Source organism: Mytilus galloprovincialis, chromosome 9, assembly GCF_965363235.1.
Source record: "Mytilus galloprovincialis chromosome 9, xbMytGall1.hap1.1, whole genome shotgun sequence".
Classification (NCBI taxonomy): Eukaryota; Metazoa; Mollusca; class Bivalvia; order Mytilida; family Mytilidae; genus Mytilus; species Mytilus galloprovincialis.
In genome coordinates, this window is record NC_134846.1 from 73872941 (window position 1) to 73900025 (window position 27085).

Here is a 27085-nt window from a genome sequence, read left to right on the forward strand (position 1 = left end):
TAAAGTAATTTTGCAGTTCCGATTTTTGTACGGTTTACAGTTCAGTTCTTATTCTGAATTGGAATGTAAAGTGCAACATAACTTTTACTTCGAAAACGGGAATCCTAGATACAAAAATTCCTTATTTAAGGTCTTAAACATCTTACTTTGCGGAGAACCTCCACACTGATCCCTATAACAATATATATCGTTTACATTCCAGAGTTTGCGGTTCTTATAATGAATTCCTTTATAGTTTGCTGCTATTTACAAGACAGCTATTGAACCAATGGTTCTCAGTGGCGGAGCTGAAGTGATCTCTTTAAAGTTTTACGTTAAAACATCAGAACAAAAAATACTTCAAACCATATGATTCTTACAGTTCATTATGACTCTGTACAATGGTATGTTTTAGCGCGGATTTACACTCATACTTTCAAGAGCGAAATCTTTCCACGATGTGATTTATACTCGTATTTTAGGGCACCAATTCTTAATCTTCTTTATAAAAAATCGAAATAATCTGAAGATTTCATCTTAATCAAGAATAAGCGAAAATAGACTCCTCGTTGAAATGCCCCTCTTAACAGTAAATAAGTGAATTCCTATAAGCTACATTGCGCATTTGATATACCAATACGTTAATTAAAATATTTTATCAAATCTACGTCCTTCGTAATAAGTTCTGCATCTTTTAATGTAGAATTTTCATAAACGAATTTTTATATATTTATATTGTATCCCATTCTTCTTTGTTTGGCCTTAGTTTTCAATAAAAACAAGTTTGACATTGAAAAACGGATATGTCCATGACCTAATAATTTATTATACGTCGTTCCTCTTCACCTTTTTCCAATGACAATTTAAAAGTGTTTTCTAATCTACTTGTTATTATCAGTTTTCATATTTCACTATTTCTGTTTTGAGTAAAGGCAAGGTGACGAAGTTCAGCGAGAATGTTTGTTTTGTGTTCTTATCTCCATTTATTCATAGCAATGCATGAAAAGGGACAACTTACAATTTTCAAACTATTATAAATTACAAAGATTATTATAGAAGTTTTCAACATTTCTATTATCTTAAGTATGGTGTTGTAAGATGGCTCATTAGTAGTCAAGGTCATCATACATCCAAGTATTATTATTAATATTTAAATTTATCATTGGTTCATTTTCCCCTTTCATATATTTGTATATCTTTAAGATAACCGAACGTAGCTTTTTTTGGCTTAACTCTTTATAAAGTTTGATATAAAAAAAGAAGATGTGGTATGATTGCCAATGAGACAACTATCCACAAAAGACCAAAATAACACAGACATTAACAACTATAGGTCACCGTACGGCCTTCAACAATGAGCAAAGCCCATACCATATAGTCACCAATAAAATGCACCGATAAGACAATGTAAAACAATTCAAACGAGGAAACTAACGGCCTTATTTATGTAAAAAAATGAACATAAAACAAATATGTAACACATAAACAAACGACAACCACTGAATTACAGGCTCCTGACTTGGGACAGGAACATACATAAATAATGTGGCGGGGTTGAACATGTTAGTGTTTAATAGGGTAAAATATAACACCTTATCAGTGTACAGATACATCCATATAAAGCTTACATAAGACAGCATGTTGACATTATTGTTTCTTATATATAATTGGCCATGTTTCCATGCAAGCATATTACATGTATCACAATGCATTTACAACGGATCTTAAATATAAAGTTTTAAGCGAAGCTTATGTTTTTCAAAGTTAAGGTATACTAGTAGTTAAGACAATGTGTTGTGTCTTATTGTTTGTAATTATAAAATTGCGGTTCAATACAATCATTGTTCTGAAAATTGTTTGGACGGGTATTGTTAAATAAGTGTACAAAGTTTTGCGATTGTTGTTCGTTACGTAAGCCGGTCAATGCTTGGGATATTCTGTGGTGTCTGTCGTTGACATTATTGTTATATAATTGGCCATGTTTCCATGCAAGCATATTACATGTATCATTATGCATTTACAGTGGACATTAAATATACAACTTAGGTATAGTTAAATAAAATTGCCGCTCAATACCATAATTGTCATGAAAATTGTTTGTACGGGTATTGTTAAATAAGTGTACAAAGTCTGTGCTTGCTGTTCGTTACGAAAACGCGTCACTGTTTGTGATATTCTGTGGTGTCTGTCGTTGATGTTCGTTGTTCTTCTTCTATGGTTTGCATGTTTGGTTGACTTTTATATTAAGTCTTTGAGTTGTATGTCTGTCACGAAATGTTGTCACGAAAACATTGCCATATAAGAGGGAGGTTTGGCTAGCCATTAAACCAGATACAACTGACCATTTTCTCTTAAAATGTCCTGTACCGAGTCAAGAATATGGCAGATGTTACAAAATAGTTCTTTCTATGTCTGTTGGCGTTTGTTTTTCTTACACTTCAGTGTTCCTGTTGTTCCTTTAGCTCTTATAGTGAATGTTTTCCCTCGGTTCTAGTTTTTATCCGGATTTGTTTTCTCTCAAACGATTTATATATTATCACGGAAGTCATTGCACCAATTAAGGGTTCCAAATTGAAAAGTTGAAGTCATCCCTCCGAGAGTATTGATATCATTTGCAATGTGTAACACGATGGTTGTTATAATTGTGCAGAAACTACTTACCAGTCCAGAGCATATGGTTTGTTTCTGTGTTAGTCATATCGCTTCTTGCATATTCAAGTTCTTATGCATCATAGGTTTCTAGAGATGGAAAATGTTATACTAACTTTTTATTTTCATTTTCTGCAACTATTATTATGAAAATCATAAAAATACTGAACTCCGAGGATAATTAAAAAGGAAAGTCCCTAATCTAATTGAAAAATCTAAAGCTAAAACACATCAAGCGTAAGACAACAACTGTCATATTCCTAACTTGGTACGGTCATTTTCTTATGTAGAAAATGGTGGACTAAACCTGGTTTTAAAGCTAGAAAAACCTCTCACTTGTATGACAGTTCCATCAAATTTCATTATATTGACAACGACATGTGATCAAAACAAACAGACATAATAGGTAAATATGTCCATAATAAGGATACAGCAGTCAACATTGTGTTATATTCTTAAGCACTATAAAAACAAACAAATATGTAACAAAGAAGCACAAAAAGGTATATAAACAAAGTACTTAAGCAAAAATGAAAGACAAAAATACAAAAAAAATTAATCAACGTACAATAACGGGATGTATAAGTCCAGAGAAATGTCATTTGAATCAAGAAAGCACATTAGCAAAAATGAAAGACAAGAATACGAGAATTATCATAGAACAATAACACAATGACGGGATGTATAAGTACAAAGTCACGTCAAATGGATATCAATAAAAGCAGGCTAAACAGTAAAAATAATATTCATAAAGACAAAGAAAAGAACACTGTAGCACGTTATTAAGATGATTAACAACTTTAGTACCCACAATGTATACTTCAAGACCATCGTGTATTATTTGTAAAACACAGATTCATCAGTCGTGTGAGCTATACTCGCTGTCCTGCACGTAAAGTGTTTGTCCCTACCGTTCCATCTACCAAGTGATTTGATTCTGATAAACAATTCTATTGTTACTATTCTGTTTATGAGTTATTAAAAAGTAATGAAATTTCTAGTTGCAAATCCATCGGGCATGATGGTCTTAGGCGATATTGGATTATTCATTATTTGTATTATATAATTTACCTTTTTCATATCTTCATCAAAAAGGAATTTCGGCAAATTTCCATCTTATATGTTTGTAATGTAACGCTACCATTTTTACATCTTAGAAAAAAAAACATTGATTTCTTCCTTAATTTCATTGTGTTTTGCTTTGGTTCATAACTTTTTAAAACCAAATGTTGGCCATTGATGTCCTTTGTCGTTAAGTGTAATGTTCCTCTACCAAGTCACGGATATGTCAGTTGTTCTCCATTCGTTTAATGTGTTTGATGTTTTGATTTTGCCATTTAATAATGGACTTTCTGTTTGAATTTACTTGGAGTTCGGAATTTTTGCTATTTTACTTTTTCTTAATAATTTCTTTATTTATCTAATTATAATTTTATAATATCATGTCAGTACAGAAGCGCTGACTACTCACTAGCAGTGGTATCGATGCAATGCTAGTTAAAGAAAATAACACTTCGTTAATGTCGTGCGGTCGAACCTATTTCTGGGTTTACCGTCATCAGAAACAAAATAATAGCTATACAAATTTGATAAAAAAAAAATGACAACGCACCATTTCTCTTGAAATCGCAGTTATTCATCAAATAAGAAAAATGATTGTAAAATTTTGTTTTGCGAATATTTAAAGAACGATTGACAATACCGATTAAAAATTAATTTTTAATTTTTTCTTCACATACATGATAATCGACAGATTCTGTACATAACTATTTGAACAAACAGAAAGCATCAAAAAGCAATGTCGTCTAGGAGAACGAAATTCTGTATTTATAATAAAAACATTGCCTCGTCTAAAAATACAAATTAATATGTTGAAGATGAGATATCTTGCTATACGTCAGGGCTGTATAGATAAGTGTATAGTGAAAATCATCACCAATCTTTTCAGACTTTCAGAGAAGTATTTAATTAAGTCCCTCTTTCTTAATTCTGAACCTACATGAGTTAGTTCATCTTGATAAGGTATCTAAACATATATGCTTCATCCCCTTTTTTCTATAATAACTTCATAACATTATTTTTTTTGGTAGATTTTTTTCCGATTCCTATAATAAAGATTTAAAATTGATCCATCAGTCACTAGTTAATATTCAGTTGTAACAATGTTTGATTAATTAGGAATCAACAGGGTTTATAACATTTAACAGCTCCATTTTCCCCTCAAAATATGTGTATATACAAAAAAAATAAAAAATTCTGACTAAGGAAAACGAACCCACCCAAAACGACGGTGATAAATAGGTTGTTTAGAAGGGGGAGCAGAACCTGCTCCACAGGTAACGTACGTCGTATTACTCATATAAAATACTTTGATAAGCTATATCAAGTCATTATCCGTCTTTCAATCATGGAATAGTAATTGACTCTTCACTTAGTCTAAAACATCACTAAATTCGTAAACCATCGGTCATTGAATTTGTCTAACCCTAAAATTTGACCAATTATAAAATTGTGAAATTATGAAATTGAAACCCGTTTGTCATGACAAATGATAAAAAAGGATTACGGTATTACCGGAATAAAAAACTGACTGACATCGAAAAATCAAAAAGAACAAAGAACAACACTTAAAACTAAAGCAAGATTTAAAAAAATCCCTGTTTACCCCAACAGAGGTGATCTCAGGTGTCCTCGAAGGGTAAACAAATCATGATGTTTCATATACATTGACTCTCTGTAAAACAATAATGCAATTATGAGAGATATTTTAAATTATTTTTTTGGCTAATATTCTTAGTTTAAAGTGTTCTTACTACGCCTACAAAAATATAATGCTTATCATTTCTAACAAAAATAGCCATCCTACAATATGAAAACTTTATAATTTCTTAGTATAAAATAAAGAAAAATCTATGTTTAAAGATCATCGATCCTGAAAGAGGTGCAACTCACTGACAAATGAGGGTAATATAAATATTAACATTACGTTAAAAATAAAATGTGTTTGAATTTGAATATGATAAATATTTTCATTTGTGAAACCATTATTTCGATTCATGCATGTATCTGTTATATATCACTTATAAGTGCGAAAATGATAAGAGTTGTTCCTCTTTACTCGTTGGCATCACAATATGACTTGTTAAAAGTAACTAAATAAACATAAGAAATGTGGTATGAGTGCCAATGAAACAACTCTCCTTCCAAGTCACAATTTATAAAAGTAAACCATTATAGGTCAAAATCGTGAACACGGAGGCATGGCTCACACCGCACAACAAGCTATAAAGGGCACCAAAAAATACAAGTGTAAAACCATTCGATATGGAAAACCAACGGTCTAATCTACGTAAAAATCGAGAAACGAGAAACACTTTTAAATCCACATCAAGAAACGACATCATCTGAACATCAGATTCCTTACTTAGGACAGATGCAAACAATTGCAGCGGGTTTAACCGTTTTAATGGTACCAAACCTTCACCCTTATCTGAAACAATAGTGTAACATCATAACATAGAAAGATACACTATAAAATACCAATTGGAATGGTTTAACTCAACCAAAAGACATATTAACAAAGTATACTTTATTAATATAATGCATTAGAAGTAATCTGCTGTTCAATAGTCATATATCGATTTAACTGAGGGAAACACATCAACTATAAGGGGAAAAAAAACAACAAAAACACTGAACTGCTACAAAAAAAACCGCCAACATACATAGAAACGCACTATGTGATTACAACTGCAATACTCTGACTTCGTACAGGACATTTTAAAAATTGTGGGTTGAACCTGAATTTATGGGGCTAGCCAAACCTCCCGCTTTTGTAGCAAAATTAATAATACTGCTAAAATGACAATATTACGTGACAGGAATACAGTACAAATACAAATAAATGCAAGAACACTCAGGACAGAAATACATAAATAACTAATATAATAATACATTTCGACATGGTACCTACAGAATAACACCAAAAATTTATTTACGTCTCAATAGAATAATGAACTTTGCGTCACACAAATGTATCAACGCTACAAAAAATGACATCACAGGTAAATTTCTTACATCTCATATATCCCAGTGAATTTGAAACAAAGAATACCACATTAAAATCTATGACAAACGGAACGATTTCAACTTCCCAGTTATCAATTTTAATTTTTTTCGGTAGTAGCATACCCTCTGCCCCTCTGTGCATGTTCACACTATATGGACTTCATATACAGGACCGTGTTCCTTACACAGTAACTGATCCAACAGAGTTATAAGGAGGAAATATGTTGTTCCGTAGTTTTCCTCTTATAGTTGATGAGTTTCCTGAATTTGATGAGATTGCCTTACAAAGTGAGAGGTTTAGCGCTATAAAACCAGATTCAATACACCATTTTCTACATTTGAAAATGCCTGTATCAAGTCAGGAATACGACAGGAATACGACAGCTGCTGTCCATTTGTTTTTGATGTGTTTTGTCATTTTGTTTTTTGCCATGTGATTCGGTTTTGGTTTTTGATCCGGACTTGTTTTTGCTAAATTGATTTATGGCTGTTGAACAGCGGTATACTGCTGTTGCCTTTATATATACAAGTTCGAAGATTTATGAAATCATACTAAAAGTATGTCAATTTTCTCATATATATCTTTAATCAGTATACGCACATGTGTGTGTCGCCGTAATTGCTGGTAATTGGATATATAACTTTTATGTTTAATTATAAAATTAAGTAAATGGTACTGCAGTGAATAGACAATGTTTTTTGAATTCATTACAATAGTTCTCATCTCCCACTGTTATATAGAACAATATTGCATAAGGGTGACCCTAACAATATAACTTATAAGTTATACAATAATAATCATAAGTGACAATGACAGCAGATAAGTACACAGAGTGTTTAATATAAAAAATATTTATACCTTATTTACACCATATAATATTTCACCTTTTCTATGAAAAAAGATATTTTAACAGGCTTCTGCACAGCTATAATTCAAATTTATATCTAAAAATCGAATCAATAATATCCGTTGATCATTGGACGACGTCTAATCAACTTTAAAAAAATCTTCCTTAAAATCATCAAATAACTGACTTGTTATAATTAAATGGAATTCAAAATATTTTAGCTGTAAATACATCACTGTACATTTGTACTTTTTAAAAGTTAATTTTTAAATCTTCCTCTTTCGATTCTCGATGCTGCATATAACATCAAAATGAATCTAATTTGTAATTGGCATTCTAATTTTACAAAACGTTTCATTTTATTTTTTTCGAATCTTTTCTAAATGATTTATATGTACAAAGTTTAATGCCTCTGGCTCTAAAAGTATTTTACCACTGATCTTTAAATATATCGAAGATTAAAGATATTATACTTTAAAAAACTGAGGTATAATCAATATACTCTGAAATTATGCATAACTGTTCTACATTTTACTCAATTTTTATTCTCCATACAATGAATTTGCATTTCATATTTCATATTTCATTCATAAACATAACATATATCATAAATAGGTCTTTGAATGAATACCTCAGACTTACTATGAGATTTTAAACTATACAATACCTTAAATTGATGTACCTATGAATTTATCTTTTCTGCTGTTGTTATCGTTTGTGCATTAACTAAGTGTAAACGTTAAAACGCTCCATTGCAAAACAAATTGGGATTTACAAACGTCCAAATAAAAAAAGGTAAAATTAAAGCAAGGAAACCTGTGTTATAAATACCCATGAAATCATGCTTTTGAGGTGTACATAAAATAAAGTTTAAGTTTTAATAGTCTACAATTCAACAAAAGTGTTTTGGTTAATTTGCTTTGGTTCTGTAATGATCGCTCAAAGCCGTCACCGTTTGATAGCAGTTTCTTGTAGTAGTTTTTTTTTTGTTCTTTCGTTATTTTTCTCTTATAGTTGAGGTGTTTCCCTCTGTTTTGGTTTGTGACCCGGATTTCTTTTGGTTAATCAATATATGACTATAGAACAGCTGTATACTACAGTTGCCTTTAGTTACAGGTACATGTTTTCACCCGGTTGATATATGACCCAACTTCATCTATGTTAATGTAAATGTCTACATGTGATAGGTTAAGTTAGCAAACTATATAACCAAGTTTAATCCACCATTTTCTACATAAGGGAAATTCCTAAACCAAGTCAGGAATAAGACAGTTGTTTCATTCGTTTGATTTGTTTTAAAGATTTTCCTTGGAATTTGGTATTTTTGTTATTTTACAATCCATATTTATGTGCTAGTATTTGTTTTGGTGGTATTATCTTTTTTGTCCATTGTGTTGTCCGTCTTGCGTAAACTTGAGTTATTGGTGGTTTTTATGTTGTCTTCATGATAGTTTTAACTAATGTAATTCCGAATGTAAGATGAAAAGTAACTGCTTATAAACTTATTATAGATTCATACAGTTGCTTCCAGGCGTGTAAGCCTTCTGTAGGAATTATGTCATTACAGAAACTGTCATCAGATTCAATACACGTAATGCGTTCCCAAATATCAAGTAACGGCTTCGGCATATGAGAAGGTGGTATGTTTTCTATCATTACTGTAATAAGCAGATTTCTGTCTTCTTGGAATAGCTGCATTCTCGCCATGTCTAGTTCGAATTTCCCCCATTTACTATCAAGATAATTCTTTGTTATTAATATTAAAATCTTTTTACTATTCTTCATGGCATCCAAAATATTGTCAGCAATATATAATCCTGATAAAAAGTCTCGTTGGTGTATACACAAATTCAGACTTTTTTCGCCTTCCAGAAATGGCACAATTTTTGTTTTAACAATTTTATAATCTGATTGATGATAGGCAACAAATGCATCATATTTACGCCTTGTAATGTGTGTATCTTGAAGAAGTCTGTATTTACGACGTATATTGTAATACCAAAATTTAAGCGCCGTTCTATACTTATACGACCATGCGACTATCATCATTAGAACTAGGAGAGAAAATGTCAGAAGAGCAGAAATCAAAAGCCATGTTTTTGCCATACATTTTATCTGATATGCTCGTAGGTTACGATATATCCATGATGTGGTAGTTAAGCTTCCATCGGTATATTGACAGGTATAATTTCCGTCATTGTCAAAATATATCTTTCTTTCATTAAGCCATGCAATAAACGTAAGAGTTGCGCAATTACATTTTATTGGATTATCGAAAAGATGAATCATAAAATTTTCAGACAATTTTAAAGCTTCATCTATTTCATTCATGATGTTCTCTGGAAAATATTCTATATTGTTAGTTCTTAAATCCAAGATTGAAAGTTTCGGGAAATCTTTAGCATTTATAGGAACGTATGGGAGTTTGTTATTTTTCAATATCAGTGTTTCCAATGATCTTTTCTGTTTAGTAAAAAGTTTCGAATTGATCAATTTTATTCCATTTCCCGTGAAATCAACGTATGAAAGATTCAACATGTTATCAAGTAATTTTGAATATCTTTCCGCTGCTATCACATATCCCAGGTCTGCTCTTTGGAAAACAAGTTTCTGTAGAGTTGGAATGAAGTTGAAAAAGTCTACCGCTATATCAGAACATGATGATCCAGAAAAATTCAGCATTATCAAATTAGATAAACCCCTCAAAGTTCCGGCACATGATGTATATTTATTATTTGCGAAATCAAAATGTTTTAATTTGTTTCCATGTGTAAAGAAGATATCAAAGTTAAATTTCGTTGACTTGTAGTTCTGGTTTGAAACATTTAGATATTCTAAATTTTCGGGAATAGGTATTTGATAAGGGAGATTCTTTCTGATGTAATTTGTTGTCAATAATTTGTTTATGTTGATATCTGTTGTATAATATAATCTTTGTTTCGAAATGTCAAGTTTTTTCAAATTTTTCATCGCAGATGATAGAAGAAGAAGAAGGGGTGTGAAATAAATTCTAGGACTCATTGCATTTTCTGCTAGATTCAAATTTTGTAGACAATGTATATATGGCATTTTTGATTGGTCAGCTATCTGTAAAACAAGTATTTGATTTCGATGTAAGTCAATAGTAGATACACAAATACTTCCCAGTGTAATTAAATTGGTCTTTGTTATAGTATCAACTTCGTTCGTTTGATAATTCCGCTGAAGCAATAGAGATGACATATTACGGCCATGAAAAACATGAAAAGATGGTAGTAAGCTCGATATTTTCAGAAACTTGTTTTCACTGATATCTAGAGTTGTCAATGACTGAAGTGACTTAAAAGCATCAGTATCAACTGAAATGAGATTACACTTTAACTGCAGATACGATATAGGCGAGTTTCTCAGATTAACAAATGTTTCATTCGTCAACTTTTGGTATCGACAAGGTTGTAATGACAAATATTCAAACTGCTGAAGCTTCCCAAATCCTGTTCCAAATACTTTGCCATCCAAACCATTTATAACAAGTTGCTTAAGGTTAATAAGATCACTTATTTGAACATCCGGGTAGTTTGTCATTTCCCCTATGTTGTCATACATACCTAAATACCTCAGTGAGACCAGCGGATCAAAGACACCATCTGGTAATGAGTTATCCCTAAATGAATTTTTCCCCATGTCCAGACGTATTAGTTCAGACAAGAAAACAAACGCTTTTTGTTCTATTTCATGTATTTTACAGTTCACTAATATCAAAGTTTGCAATTGTGTCCACTTTGAGAAAGAATAATTCCGAAGAATAGGATAAACATTGTCTCTAATGTCTAGAGTAGTTGTATTTTCTGGACATTGAGTCTGAATGTCAGCTATATTTTGTTTCCGACAAATGCAGGTAATATCATTGGTACTTCCATGAATTGTACATTTCTGTTCTGTAAAAATAGCAATAGAACGTACAGAGATGAAAACAAAGAATGGAACATATAGGTCAACTAGTTTCATTGTTAGGCTCAGTTTAATCTACAATAGAAAAAGGGAAGAAATTATGAAACGAAACAATGTAGAAAATAGAAATTTATTATCTTGTTGGCTTAACGTTTTATGTTAAAATTATTCTTCTGCGTGTTTTCGACTCGTAAGACATTATGGTAAAAGTGTTCTACAAAACGCTTTAGAAAGAAAAAATGTTTAATCTGCTTTTATCGTATTATTATATAATTTTTTTAAAATTGGAAAAATGGATCTATTGCTTCATAAATGACACGATTTGATGATGATATTTGAAGAAAAGCACTTCAAATTGAATTGCAAATCATAAGTAGCATAAATATATTACAAAAATACCGAACTCCAAGGTAAATCCATAAATAGGAAGTCCATAAACGGAACGAGTGACATATTCCTGCCTTTGAATAAAATGGTGAGTTTCATTTGGTTTCATAGCTCGCTAAACCCAATTGTATAACAGTTGTTTATAGCTCGCTTATATTGACAAAATTGAGTGAGCAGCTAAAATAGTAAAAATCGGTTAATATGGCAATAACTAGAAAACAGCAACCCAAATTGTGTATAAATGCTTCGCAATTGACTTGTGGAGATTTGTCTCATTGGCAATCATATCAAATCTTCTTTTTTTATATTTAAAAGTTAAAACAAATAACCAAGCACTTCCAACACCTCTTTATAGAATGAGAGTTATAGAGTAGTAGTCAGTGCGTCATTTCTCGGATGGAGATAAAGATTTAGAACCATATCATAAATTAAGCGTCAACAATCGCGTCAAGAAAATTGAATGACAATCACATTTAAAGTTAAGGGATAAGACGTAATTATAAAAATAATACAATGTAGTGTATTTACCTATGATACAACTACAACAAGAGACCAAATGACATGTATTTTAGCAGCTTTATTTCACCGTATAAACTTTTACAATGAGCATAAACGATATTTATCGTCTAGTCTGTAACAAAAGGCAAGACAACATTTGAAAACAAACGGCCTAATTAAAAAAAAAAACAACAAAAGTAAAGCGAAAAACAAATATCTCTGACATTAAACAACACGATGAAAGTGGTGTAACAAGATAAGAACAAACTGTAAAACAATCAGTTTGAAATGGCTTATCTCAATAGACTGGTACAAGCCACAACAAAAACCTTATGTAATTACAAAATTCATAAAGAAACCACAGTACTCACAGTTATTGAAAGCTAGTTTAAAGCCAAAAACATCCATATTCAACCAGCTTATATTAGTCGTTTAAAAAAAAACACTTCAAAATATTCTTTACGATGCAAATTATCTGTGTTATGTGTTACTCTAGTAATTCCAATGATAAAATTAGGGTAAACAATTTATATGTATACATAATTCAACTGTATCACTGGGAGATATATGTTATGTCCGCAGGGTCAGCTGGAATATTTTCATTTTACTTTTTTTGCTACATAGAAACGTAGAGTTCACAATTAGGAGGCTGATATCATTAATTTCGATGTAAAGTATTCGTCTCAATCTACCCTCGATGTCTATACGTAAGTCAAAATACGAGACAAACTCTGAGGTATAAGATAGAGGCGATAGATACGAATAGCCCATTCAAACTCATACTAAATAAAAGTCGAAAATGAACTGACAACGCATTACCTAAAAAAAGAAGAAAGAAACAGACAAAAATTCCTTTATTTCAATTGCAATGGGATATATGAGTTTACCATACATACTAAACTTTGAATTATTTATCGAGAAGACATTATCTATATAACGAAGGTAAAGTTATAAGATATTAGTAGCTTCCGCCCATTCTACATGAAAAGCTAGCGTATGTGTGTTGATCAAGGTCATCCAAACGTAACATATATATTGTGACGATTAACGGTTTTTTTTATATATAAAATCGGATCAACTGGGGCGAATTAATGAAAATAACATTTTAAAAACTTTATGCTTCCGACAGCTTTTCTGGATTATCATTCAAAAATAACGTTAAAACCCAAACATTGAAAGCTTAGTGTAGATAAGTATATATCTATGGAAATTTTAAAAAATGCACTTACCATGCATGAAAATTGGTTTATTTTATTAATAAAGATCTGCTATAAATGGCATTGAACTAAAGCACTGATTTTTTACCTGGTAGAAATTCACCTGAGCGTGATAAAAATGGGGAAAAAACATAAAGGTGTGCGTCTAGATCGCTTTCTGGATTTACCGTTATCAGGAAAGTTCAAACACATATTAATTTAAAAGCTAAGAATGTACAAGTACTTCGTTGGAATCATGATCAGCTTTGCTTTATGACCAAGTACATTGAAAAGAATAACCAAATCCATTTGAGGAAACTTTGCGTGCGAGGTTTGGGACTTTGTTTCGATTATTTATCAACATGAAGTTTCATAAAAACGCGTCTGGTGCAGTACACAAACTCATTATAGATACCAGGATAGAAATTTAATATTTCTGCCGGACGCGCGTTTCATCTGCAAAAGTGACGCTCGAATCGAAAAATGTTAAAAGGCAAAAAGGCCAAAGGTCTGGTGCAGTAAAATTATTTTCCTTACTAAGATAGATGTGATATAAATGAAGTACTGAAGGACTTGACTAATATGCTCATGATACTCTCGGGAATTGGCAGTCCATCAGCCGCAGCATTGAAGAAGTGTTAAATAAATGAACATAAAATGAAAATTAGGTGCCGTCGTAGCATTATTCTTGGTTTACTACCAGCATGTTTAGATCTTTCAACGAAGGATTTTAGAAAAATGTGTTATAAATCGGTATTTTATCAATGGTCACATCTTATATTGCAATTTAAAATTAACCATTATTTTTTGTTTTAATTTGGAATCCAAAACGAAATTAGAAATAAGTGTCTTACCTTATTATTTCAATACATGTTAACTCGAGGGTGTGTTTGTTGTGTTACTGATGGGTGACAGAAAAATCAATTTATTTATTTGATGATAAAATATAATGTACATACACAGTCTATGGAAGAAGCGATTCGATAAAAACTTTTCTTAAATCAACGAGCGATATTGTCTTATATCAACGAATTGCATTGTGGGAAATTTCAGACGAATGTTAGCATTTGTACGCAGAAAGGCAGATTTCCCGGCATAAAGTAATGACTCTTTTCTTAAAACAGGGTGACATTTATCACGACATACGTCTGGTGTATAATTTCCATGAATTATTTTATGTAATAACAAGCAAGGTGTATTTAAACGAGAAAATTGAATTGTTGAATAAATGAAACATAAATGCACGATTTATCATTTGTAGATGTACACATTCTATAAATATCATATAGCAAATTTAGTGGAATGCAATTGAGATGAATTCAATTGTTTGCTAAGCCAGAATCACCTATAAGTCAAAGATACTGCTATATTGTATTATATCAATGCGATATTTGTCTTATATCATAGCGATGATTTTTTAATATAAAAAATTTATGAATGCGATACTTTTCTAATATAACTGCTATAGTTTTCTAATATAAAATGAATACGATGACACGTCACAATGCATGTCAAGAAAACTGCAAACATAATTCACAAACTTAGATCATGACCGGTTTAATATTTTAGGATCAATATCACTAAAATTTCGTAACTGTAACAAAATTAACGCTTACATGAACTTATCATTTCGAAAATGTTGCTTGACCCTATTGATAGTTGAAAGTGTTAACAACATGTTCAGTCTATTGTTTTCAATCACAGGGTTTAACCGACTAATTCTATTTGAAGTGATGATACAATGGCGGAATTTAAATGCGGTTGCAAATAGTCTACCGACCTATTAGATTCTAATATGCTGGTCACACTGCTATAGCATATCCACCTTGGTAATATCGAAATAGACAAAAAAATATCATTACTTAAAAGAAACATTCATTCAAACAATCCAATCCAATACAGCTCCAAATTACAATGAATATTCAAATGATAAAATGAATAATCCAAACAAATTAAAATGTACAAATGCTGATGTCCCGAACTTTGAAGATACCAACTGAGGTAGCCTCAGACTATAAATTGGGCAACTTCAGATACAACGAAAATCAAAAATCTTGTCAAACAGAAAATGTATTTATTATTAACATAGAAAAAAAATATTGAGAAGGAAAACAGTTCATTTTGGATATCAAAGACTTTTGGTAAATCGATATCTCTATGAACATAATCAGCTCGCCGTGGCCTTTTTAACTTTTTTGGATTCGAGCGTCACTGATGAGTCTTTTGTAGACGAAACGCGCGTCTGGCGTATATACTAAATTTAGTCCTGGTATCTATGATGAGTTTATTTACATTACAATGACCGTGAGGGCATTCCGATGTATTGTTGCACAGAGATTTGACTTTCGTTTTTGACTAGTAATCGATCGTATAAATTCGCGAACATTTCTTAGTATAAAATAACAATCCGTATCGCTTGTTATAAAATCATTTCTTCAATGAGTACTAAAAAAAATTGTTAAGAACACAAATAAATAAGATGTAAATGTCTTTTGATGTTAGAAATGTGTATATATCTTTTCTATATTTATAAATTTAGATCATTCATTTGGAGGACTGGAAAGCAGTTATTTACAAAGGGAAATTTTAAAGATTTATAGATATAAGAAGATGGTGCATGAGTTCGAATGAGACAACTTTCCATCAAAGTAATAATTTGTTTAAAGTAAACCATTATAGATCAAAGTAGGGCCTTAAACACGGCGCCTTGGCTCACAACGAAGACCACGCTATATAGAGACAAAAAGATTACTAGTGTTAAACCATTCAAAAAGGAAAACCAACGGTCTAATTTGTATAAAAAAGGAGATTCAAAAGTACAGGTCAGATTTTGTCGAATCAATCTGAACGAGGACAGTATGATTCATCTTTGTCACAAGTTAGTTTCATTGTTATCAATAAAGAAAGTCATCCATGCGTGCGTTGCGAGGATATCGGATATATATTATTTCGGTGCGTTCATTATAAAATTTTTCTAAATGTCATATATGTGAACAATCATTTTGATACTTAGCTATTTGATTACGACATTGGTTATTAAACCCTTATTTGATTAACTTTGCTTCCAAAACCAATTGAGAAATTTGTAAGATGTTACCAAAAACAATTTGAATTTAAGCAATGGTCTTAAAACTGCTTATTTACATACAATACTACTAAGAAGTAAAATCATAAAAATACTGAACTCCGAGGAAAATTCAAAACAGAAAGTTCCTTATTAAATGGTAAAATCAAATGATAAAACACACCAAACGAATGGATAACAACTGTCATATTTCTCACTCGGTACTGGCATTTTCAAATTTTGAAAATGGTGGATTGAACCTGGTTTTATAGCGCTTAACCTCTCACGTGTATAGACATAATAGGTGAAATTGTCAAAATATGGGTACAGCAGCCTAATATTTTAAATACTAATAAGTACTAATATTGATATAATAAAAACACCGCTATGATATTTTAAAAGTATCGCATTGATATAAGAAATAATAGCATTTGTTTATTTATGCATATAAGAAAAACACAGCACTTCAAATTTTACACGGACATAAACTTTAGCTTCTAACTAACTTATGAATGTATATTTAGACTTAATTGTTGTTTATATTTGAACAATAAGTTTTAAAGTTAGTATTTTCTTAATTTTTCGTTGCCGAAAACAACATTTTCCGCATGGAATGTCTGCATATTTACAATTGATATTAGACAATATCGCTATGTGATATAAGAAAAGTTTTTATCGATACGCTTCTTCCATAGACTGATACAACAAGTATAAAGAAATTAATGTGTTTAAATCTATTTCAAATACATGCCAAACTCAAATTAAAGGACAAGGTATGATAAGAGGCGTTTTTGGCCCCCTTCCCAAATAAGTTTATATATACATCATTGATAGCCTTAGTATAGAAACTATTCAATAAATGTAAAGACGTCTTTTAACTCTTTTTAACTCTCTTATCAGGTAAACTTAATATGTAATTAAAGAGTGGCGAAAGATACCATAGAATATTTGAAATCGTAAGTCGAAAACAAACTGTCAATGCCACATGGCAAATAACGAAAAACGCAAAAAAAAATGAAGACTGAGTAAGAACTCAATAAAAAAAACGGAGGGAAACTGGGGGATTCTGCTCCCCATGTTGCTGCCTTAGTTTTGCTAATGATAGTACTGATCTGGTGATAAGTGTTATTCGGTATGTCACATTCGCAGAAAAGATGGTGGGACTGTGGTAACGACCATAAAAACATATTCCTCGTTTTCTGTGAAAACGGTCAAACAACTCGTGATGGTGTCCTAAAAAATTACGAAAGGATTATTTTATTTAACATTTTCTGATTACACATAGTATAGTAGTCTCGTGTATTTATAAGACAAAACTGATAATGAAATAATCAGAATTCCTTGAATTCTGAACGGAGTGAAACATTGCAGGTACATCGACATAACAGATGGTAATAACACATTATGGATATAGAGATATATGTCACATTTATAAAAGAGCGACAAAATATACCAAAGAGACATTCAAATTCATAAGAAGCAAATAGCCTAACAATGCCAGGGCTTAAAAGAAAAAGACCAACAGACAAACAACAGTACACAAAACACAACATAGAAAACGAGAGACGGTGTAAAGGAGACAAAAATATCTATTTACTCTTAGATTAAAATCAAACACCTGACTTAAAATTTGGGAGATTCACTATACACTTGTTAAACGTATGTCACCTAATTTTTCCAATAGCTGTTTGCCGATATGCTCGTTGAAAGCCTACCTTGAACACCTACGGTGACAGGGTCACATTGACGATCATTTATATTTAATAAAAAAAGGGGGAGACGGGGGGATGAACAACTAAATGTTCCTCTTACTGCTGATCAATTTTTGTCTATAGAATATATTTGTTTTAAGAAAATAGGTTATAAATAAACTCATTAAAGATACCAGGATTAAATTTTGTATTTAGGCCAGACGCTCGTCTGTGACTCATCAGTGACGCTGGAATCCAAAAAAGTTTAAAAGGCCAAATAAAGTACAAAGTAGAAGAGCATTGAGGACCAAAATTTCTAAAAGTTTTGCCAAATACAGCTAAGGTTATCTATTCCTGAGGTAAAAAAGTCTTAGTATTTCAAAAATTCATAATACCCTGTACTAAAATTGTACCAAATTTGTCATTTAAGGGATAGTAACTCCTACAAGGTTGTAATGAAAATACAACATTCTGAGCATGGTTTTCTCTGCAGATTTAATTAAAGGTTTCAAAATATAAGACAATAAATTGCAATATACTCGTTTGTTCTACTACTAGCCATGTAAGGGCTTTGCTTGGTTGGCGCAACAAAAACACAAGAAAAAGCTCAGACTCTATAACAGCTGTGTATTATCTGTACTTCTTTATGGATCAGAGTGCTGGAGAAGGACTGAAAAAGATATCAACAGACGCTCCAGCTTCCATAAAACATGTCTGGGAAAGATAGTGAACTTATTTTTGACAAACAAAAATCTCCAACAAAGACCATCGTAAGAATACCAACACCAATGACATGGAGACTTCACTGAAACAAAAGAGGTGAAGGTGGCTTGGTCATGTTCTATGCAAAACATCTGACGACACGATCAAGGTAGCCCTGAGATGGACACCAGAAGGGAAAATAATGAAGAAAGACCAAAAACAACATCGAGACACACTATTAAAAATGAATTAAAGGAATAGTGGAAAGAAATGCAAACAACAGAAAATAGTAGAGGGGACTTTTCCTTGTCCAATGTGCCAATAGGCATAGAAAGGACAGAGGCGGATTCAGACATTTTTAAGGGAGTGGATCCCAACCAAAGATAAAGAGGGGTTCCATCTATTTGTCCCCATTCAAATGCTTTGATTGTCCAAACAATAGGCGGTTCCAACACCCGGAATTCCACCCCACCTCCTGGATCCGCCACTGAAGGACTCAGTAACTAATAACTTGTTATCTAATTAGTTGTTATACATTCAGACAATTCATCAAATTAAAAAATAAGCTGAGTTTTATTTTATTGCAATTAATACAAAGTGCAACACTAGCTAGAGTCTTGCTTTTTAGATAGCATACAGGTATAGCCTTGTAGAAGAAACATGTTAGTAAAGATAAGGGATCCGTTTCGAAAATATTTCTACATTGTAGTGCATGAATATGATTGTTAATAAGCATGAATGTTATATCATTATTTTATGAATGAGATAAATTAGACATTTTGAGCACATAATTAGGGCAGTTTCCATAAAATCTGTTTGACCAAAAGACTAGACCAACTTTTCGATAGTTATTTACAGAATAATACTGGTCTGTAAGTAAATTATAAATTCAAATATAAATATTTAATAACAATTCACATTGCCTTTTTTAAAATCTTTCATTTACAAAAATCATTGCTGAAGTCAATTTTTTTTTTTAACCACAAAAGTATATATTCAGACAATAACAGATAACATTTATTCTCGTTATAGTATTGAAATTTTTAGCAACCCTTATACATATACATTACATGTCTACTATTGTGAAAATCTACATCTAAACAGATAAAGTTTTCTAACTATCTTTTATTTAAAAAAAAACTTTGAACTGTTGATTGTTATCTCATTGGCAATCAAACCACATCCCTTTATCATATTTTGGTCATCAATGTTATTTTAATGTACATTTCATATCATATTATAAGCATACACAACTTTGAGCTTGATATCATCTAACTAATGTAACCAAGATAAACATCCAGAAAGTATAATACCTGTGTTACAAGTTACAAATATGGCATACTCGCATTCCATTCAAATAAGCCAGGTACCTGTTAGTTGTGGTTTATGTGAAGCTGATAGACCAATTAAGTGGAAATGTTTGGACTGTAGACTACTTATGTGTAATCATTGCAAGGAAAAAGTACATTCAAAATTTAAAAATGCACAGGATCATAAGATCATTGATATAAGGGAGATAGGACTGCATTCTGCAGAATTAGATTTTAAAAACATAAAGTGCAAAGAACATGATGGACAAAACTGCTGTCTTTTCTGTAAAACCTGTGACAATTTGATCTGTCCAACTTGTGTGTCAAAGGTTCACAAGAAACATGACCTTATCGAAATAATGGAAGGATATGATATGAAAGTAGACAAACTCAAGAAAAAACAAGCTAATATTCAAAAAGAGAAATTAAACATGGTAGCTAAAATTGATCAGATGAACCAACTAATAACGTCAGAAAAGTCAAAATTCACAAAAGTAAGTCAAGATATTCTTACTCATGAAAAAGCTGTCAGAGCTGCAGTAGATAACTATTTTAAAGGGATTAGAAATGAATTAGAACAAGGTCATAAAACTGCTGTGAAGTCAATTGAATCTGATCAAAATGCAATGTCTAGTTCAATGGAGCTGGCAGAAGACAAGGACAATGAAGTCAAGGAAATAATTCAAAATACTGATGTCACAAAGTTTTTCTCAGATATCAGATTAACTGAGCAATCCATGACAGTCCAAGCACCACATACACAGTCAAGCTATAGCTCTACCCCAATATTTATACCAGGGGAGATCACTCAGTCTAATGTTGGAGTCATACAAAGAGAGCAAGTTTCATCAGTTGATCCAAATATTGTGCTATTTATCGATAAACAATATCAAACAGAACTTGGCAAGATTATACATTTATCTCCATCCCCGGACAATTCATTGTGGATAAGTTCTGGAAAAGATGAAGATTTACAAAGAGTTGAGTTACAAGGAAACAAGCTTAGAGTAATATCAAACTTCAGCATCAAGGTCTATGGTATGGCGGCACTTCAATCTAATGATGTTCTCCTGTCCACAAAAGGATCAAGACTAAAACAACTCAATATCATTACTTGTAATCTGACAGATACTGTATATGATCTGAAACATTTAGTTCCCACATGCATCCACATTACCAGTGGTAACAAAGTCATAGTAGGAGGTAATGATGATAAACTAGGAAGAAGAGCTGTGTTTGTAATGAATGAGAAGGGAGATCATAAAAATGTATATGAAAATGATCAACATAATCAACCTATATTTAATTATCCAAGGTGTATAACCAGTACAATTAATGGGAATATACATGTAGCAGATTTTAAGACAAATAATGACAGAGGTAGAGTGTTGGTGTTAGGACAGGGAGGGAATATAATCAATGCATATACAGGACATACAGATGTCAACACAGACAGACCATTACAACCAATAAGAATAGTGACAACACCAAGAGACAATGTTATTGTAATGGATCTAAACACTTGTTACTTGCATATTCTAACCAATACAGGTCGGCTGATTACAATGTTCAACACAAAAGACTTAGGAATAGAACTTCCACTTTCCCTGGCCTTTACGTCAACAGGACAGCTTGTCATTGGATGTACCAAATCTATAAGCAGTACAACCAAGGAAGCCAAGTTATATGAAGTTAAAATATCAGGTTGTTAAAGTGTTGATTGAACAATTAATCAAAATTAGTCATTAAAGCAATAGTGTAATGTGTAATCAAAACTTGTGCAAACAAATAATTACAACTATTAAGTTACAGACAGTGTCACAAGCAAATATCACATTAGGCCAAGTTAGATCCAAAAAATGATTATTGAGGTAATCTTTAAAGTTAATATTCTATTCAAATTAAATCTTTAATAGTTGACTAATGTTGTTTTCTCATTGTTGAAGGATGAAACATATAGATCATATGTGGGAATCAGTACGTAAACAAATCAATTTATCTATATATTTCTTCACAAAAAAAGCTTGATTTGTGAAACTGCGGAATTTACAAAGTGCAACCCTAATAGCAGTTAAATAAACAAAAATTAGTAATTTTATATCAAAAAGGGAATTTATAGATGATAGTAGACCTTTGACTACCTGTCTTTACTTTGGAAGCAGCCCACTGAATTGGGCTAGTGTGAACATTGTCAAGTAAACCGATTTATATTAGTGCCTATAAACTATCTTACATATGCTTGCTTGTTAAATACACTTGTTCATATGTAATTTTAAAATAGAGTTATTATCTTAAAATAAAAAGGTTATGTTGTCTTATGTCTTTTTCATAATCCCCTTATATATAAATTGCTTTACAGGATACTTTTCTTCCATGTCTATGGGAAACAATTAATGTAAAGTTATAGGTCCTCAATGCTCTTCAACTTTGTACTTGTTTGGCTATTTAACTGTTTCGATATGAGCGTCACTGATGAGTCTTATGTATACGAAACGCGCGCCGGTACTTGTTTGACTATTGAACTATTTCGATATGAGCGTCACTGATGAGTCTTATGTAGACGAAACGCGCCTGGAGTATTAAACTATAGTCCTGGTACCTTTGATAACTATTTACACCACTGGGTCGATGCCACTGCTGGTGGACGTTTCGTCCCCGAGGGTATCACCAGCCCAGTAGTCAGCACTTCGTTGTTGACATGAATATCATATGGTCATTTTTATAAATTTTCTGTTATAAAACTTTTATTTTTTCGATAAACTTAAGGATTTTCTTATCCAATGAATAGATAACATTAGTGGTATTTGGCACAACGTTTTGGAATTTTGGGTCCTCAATGCTCTTCAACTTTGTACTTATTTGGCTATTTGACTATTTCGATTTGAGTGTCACTGATGAGTCTTATGTAGACGAAACGCGCGTCTTGCGTATTAAATTATAATCCTGGTACCTTTGATAACTATTTACACCACTAGGTCGATGTCACTGCTGGTGGACGTTTCGTCCCCGAGTGTATCACCAGCCCAGTAGTCAGAACTTTGGTGTTTACATGAATATCAATTATATGGTCATTTTTATAAATTTCCTGTTTTAAAACTTTATTATTTTCGGAAACTAAGGATGTTCTTATCCCAGGAATAGATAACATTAGCGGTATTTGGCACAACGTTTTGGAATTTTTGGGTCCTCAATGTTCCTTCAAATTTGTACTTGTTTGGCTATTAAACTATTTCGATCTGAGCGTCACTGGTGAGTCTTATGTAGACGAAACGCGCGTCTAGCGTACTAAATTATAATCCTGGTACCTTTGATAACTATAACCATCTTACGTTGTTTATATATCTCAACGTGTACGATTCGCTCGTGTATGTAACAATGTTTTAGATTTTAACGAGAGAAATTTATGTATTACTGAAAAATTATTACACCAGGGTTCAATATCACAAACTAGTCAAAACATTTATTAAATTTTATCATCGGTATAAGGACATCATTCGTAAATATAGCTCAACATGCAGACTTCTTATACGTTCAGGTATTTCACATCCAATTTTTTATGGAAATTTCTTTTTTAAGCACAAAAATGTGATTGTCAGTATTCACCTCAGAAGCTAACAAAACCTTTAAATAGACTAATAAGAAGGGATATAGTTACGATACTGTTGTCAGGTCATAAAAGATTGCATATTTTGGCGTTAATATTGATTCACTTATAGGGTCTTTGAATCGGAACTAAACACATTTATTTAAATACCAGTTGTTGGCATGACACGGGTTATGTTCTTCTAATATATGTTATGATAGTATGATACTAAACCCCTAACGGGAAGGATTGTGCCTGATATTCGTATTATGAAGACAATCTTTCAATCAGTTTAATTGAAGTCTGGAGCTGGCATGTCAGTTAACTGCTAGTAGTCTGTTATTTATGTATTATTGTCATTTTGTTTATTTTCTTTGGTTACATCTTCTGACATCAGACTCGGACTTCTCTTGAACTGAATTTTAATGTGCGTATTGTTATGCGTTTACTTTTCTACATTGGCTAGAGGTATAGGGGGAGGGTTTAGATCTCATAAACATGTTTAACCCCGCCGCATTTTTGCGCCTGTCCCAAGTCAGGAGCCTCTGGCCTTTGTTAGTCTTGTATTATTTTTAATTTTAGTTTCTTGTGTAAAATTTGGAGTTTAGTATGGCGTTCTTTATCACTGAACTAGTAAATATATTTGTTTAGGGGCCAGCTGAAGGACGCCTCCGGGTGCGGGAATTTCTCTCTGCATTGAAGACCTGTAGTGACCTTCTGCTGTTGTCTGTGCTATGGTCGGGTTGTCTCTTTGACACATTCCCCATTTCCGTTCTCAATTTTATAAACACAATTCTTTGAGGCATTGTGAGCCTGGGTTCTAGGAAATTCCTGTAAAAAACAAGAAAATTTGACGTCAGAACTGAATTATGACCAATGACGAAATGTGATCAAACCCACCAAAATACAGAATACAATAAATAAATACAATCAACAGGTTGGGATATGGATAATCAGCTATGGTTATGGTCCATGGAAAATCACTTACATAACCAGTTTTAAACGAAACATTGATCAAGAATGAGGTCAAGGTCAGATGAACCATGCCAGGCAGACATGTACAGCTAACAATTCTTCAATACAACAAATACAGTTGACTTATTGCTTATAAATTAAGAAAAACAGACCAAAAAACAAACACTTAACACTTAGCAATGGACCGGGAAAATGAGGTCAAGGTCAAATAAAAAGTGCATAACAGACATATAGATCATAAAATATTTTCATACACCAAATATAGTAGACCTATTGCATATAGTATAAGAAAAACAGACCAAAACACAAAAAACTTAACTTTAACCACTGGACCATGAAAATGAGGTCAAGGTCAGATGACACATGCCAGCTGGACATGTACACCTTACAGTCCTTCCATACACTGAATATTCTAGACCTATTGCTTATAATATCTGAGATATGGACTTGACCACCAAAACTTAACCTTGTTCACTGATCCATGAAATGAGGTCGAGGTCAAGTGAAAACTGTCTGACGGGCATGAGGACCTTGCAAGGTACGCACATACCAATTATAGTTATCCAATTACTTATAATAAGAGAGAATTTAACATTACAAAAAATCTTAACTTTTTTTTCAAATAGTCACTGAACCATGAAAATGAGGTCAAGGACATTGGACATGTGACTGACGGAAAGTTCGTAACATGAGGCATCTATATACAAAGTATGAAGCATCCAGGTCTTCTACCTTTTAAAATATAAAGCTTTTTTAGAAGTTAGCTAACGCCGCCGCCGCCGGATCACTATCCCTATGTCGAGCTTTCTGCAACAAAAGTTGCAGGCTCGACAAAAAAATGTGGAAACGGACTATTTGAATGAATTTTTGAAGTCCATGCATGGACCATAATTCTGCACAAAATCATCAGACCGGAACAAAATACGAACTTGATCTGTAGCCTGTCATGATAAAACTATAAACCAATTTTCAAATCATACAAAAATGTGTGGAAAACTGATTATTTGAGTGGATTTTGTTCAATTAAGTCTCAGAACCATAACTCTGCATAAAATCATCAGACCGGAACAAAATACGAACTTGATCTGTAGCTGGTCATGATAAAACTATAAACCAATTTTCAAATCAACATCTTCAAGCATGAAAAGTCTGGAAAACCTACAGACCTACGGACAGACTATGAATGTGACCTACCGAATTAGACTATTTACCGGATTTGTAATCACATAAGCAACACGACGGGTGCCACATGTGGAGCAGGATCTGCTTACCCTTCCGGAGCACCTGAGATCACCCCTAGTTTTGGTGGGGTTCGTGTTGTTTATTCTTTAGTGTTCTATGTTGTGTCATGTGTACTATTGTTTTTCTGTTTGTCTTTTTCATTTGTAGACATGGCGTTGTCAGTTTGTTTTAGATTTATGAGTTTGACTGTCCCTTTGGTATCTTTCGTTCCTCTTTTACACCGAGACAAGCTATAGATCGAGTAAGAATTTTGTTCCAATGCAACAACTATTTTTAACCGATAGAGGACTATCAAGGGTTGTGATCCACTCCGCTCCTCTCCACCCTTGGCAGATTGGGCCAACGTTTGTGATAACAATGTTGCACCATCTATCGGTTGTATAAAGTCACGCCCATCCGAAAACATTATTCTTGACCAATGATAGCACTTGAATTCTCTTCAGTGCGGAGGTGAAAACATTGTAGTGTATAGTTTTACAAACTTGGTGAAGCAGGAAACGAAAATCTATGTTGACATTCCAACATTTGTACAAGAAACATACAAGGAAGGGACTTCTATTAGTTGATTGAGAACATTCAAATTGTAACTCAATATCGTCGTCTGATTTGGGTGATAAAGAATAGTTGTATAATCAGCACGTGACAATTGTTTACCTACAATTTCTACATTTACACTTGATCATGTTAGAAACGCTTTTTGAGAGGATGATTGCAACCAATGAAAATCATTACCATGTGTCTCCGAAATTTTCTCAATCCACCAAGGGAGGAGAGGATGTGAGATGATTCTTACCCTTGGCTAGCAAAGATTGGGGACTTTGTATTGCCATGCAATACCCACATAATGCTTACATTACTAGTAAGTATATATACTTGTAAGGAAACTAGTGATACAAGCATTATGAAAACACAGAATAACTTCACACAGGATTTGTATTTACATTAAGAAACTCTGCATATAAA

At 32.4% G+C, this 27085-nt stretch overlaps 1 protein-coding gene and 1 long non-coding RNA gene across 2 annotated transcripts; one reads left to right on the forward strand and one right to left on the reverse strand.

Moving 5' to 3' along the window:
• Positions 1-7259: 7259 nt before the first annotated feature.
• Positions 7260-14515, reverse strand: LOC143045905 (uncharacterized). The gene is made up of 2 exons (XR_012969041.1): positions 14410-14515; positions 7260-11549 (listed from the first exon to the last, which is right to left on the reverse strand). It is a non-coding gene; the product is annotated as an uncharacterized LOC143045905 (long non-coding RNA).
• Positions 14516-20287: 5772 nt separating this feature from the next.
• LOC143047042 (uncharacterized) lies at positions 20288-22535 on the forward strand. The gene has a single exon (XM_076220028.1). It carries the CDS (start codon positions 20346-20348, stop codon positions 22032-22034), a length of 1689 nt encoding a protein of 562 aa, XP_076076143.1. The 5' UTR covers positions 20288-20345; the 3' UTR covers positions 22035-22535.
• Positions 22536-27085: the final 4550 nt, after the last annotated feature.

Bases quoted from the DNA above. Each gene is read 5' to 3' on its own strand.
- LOC143047042 (XM_076220028.1), top strand. From the start codon at position 20,346: ATGGCATACTCGCATTCCATTCAAATAAGCCAGGTACCTGTTAGTTGT.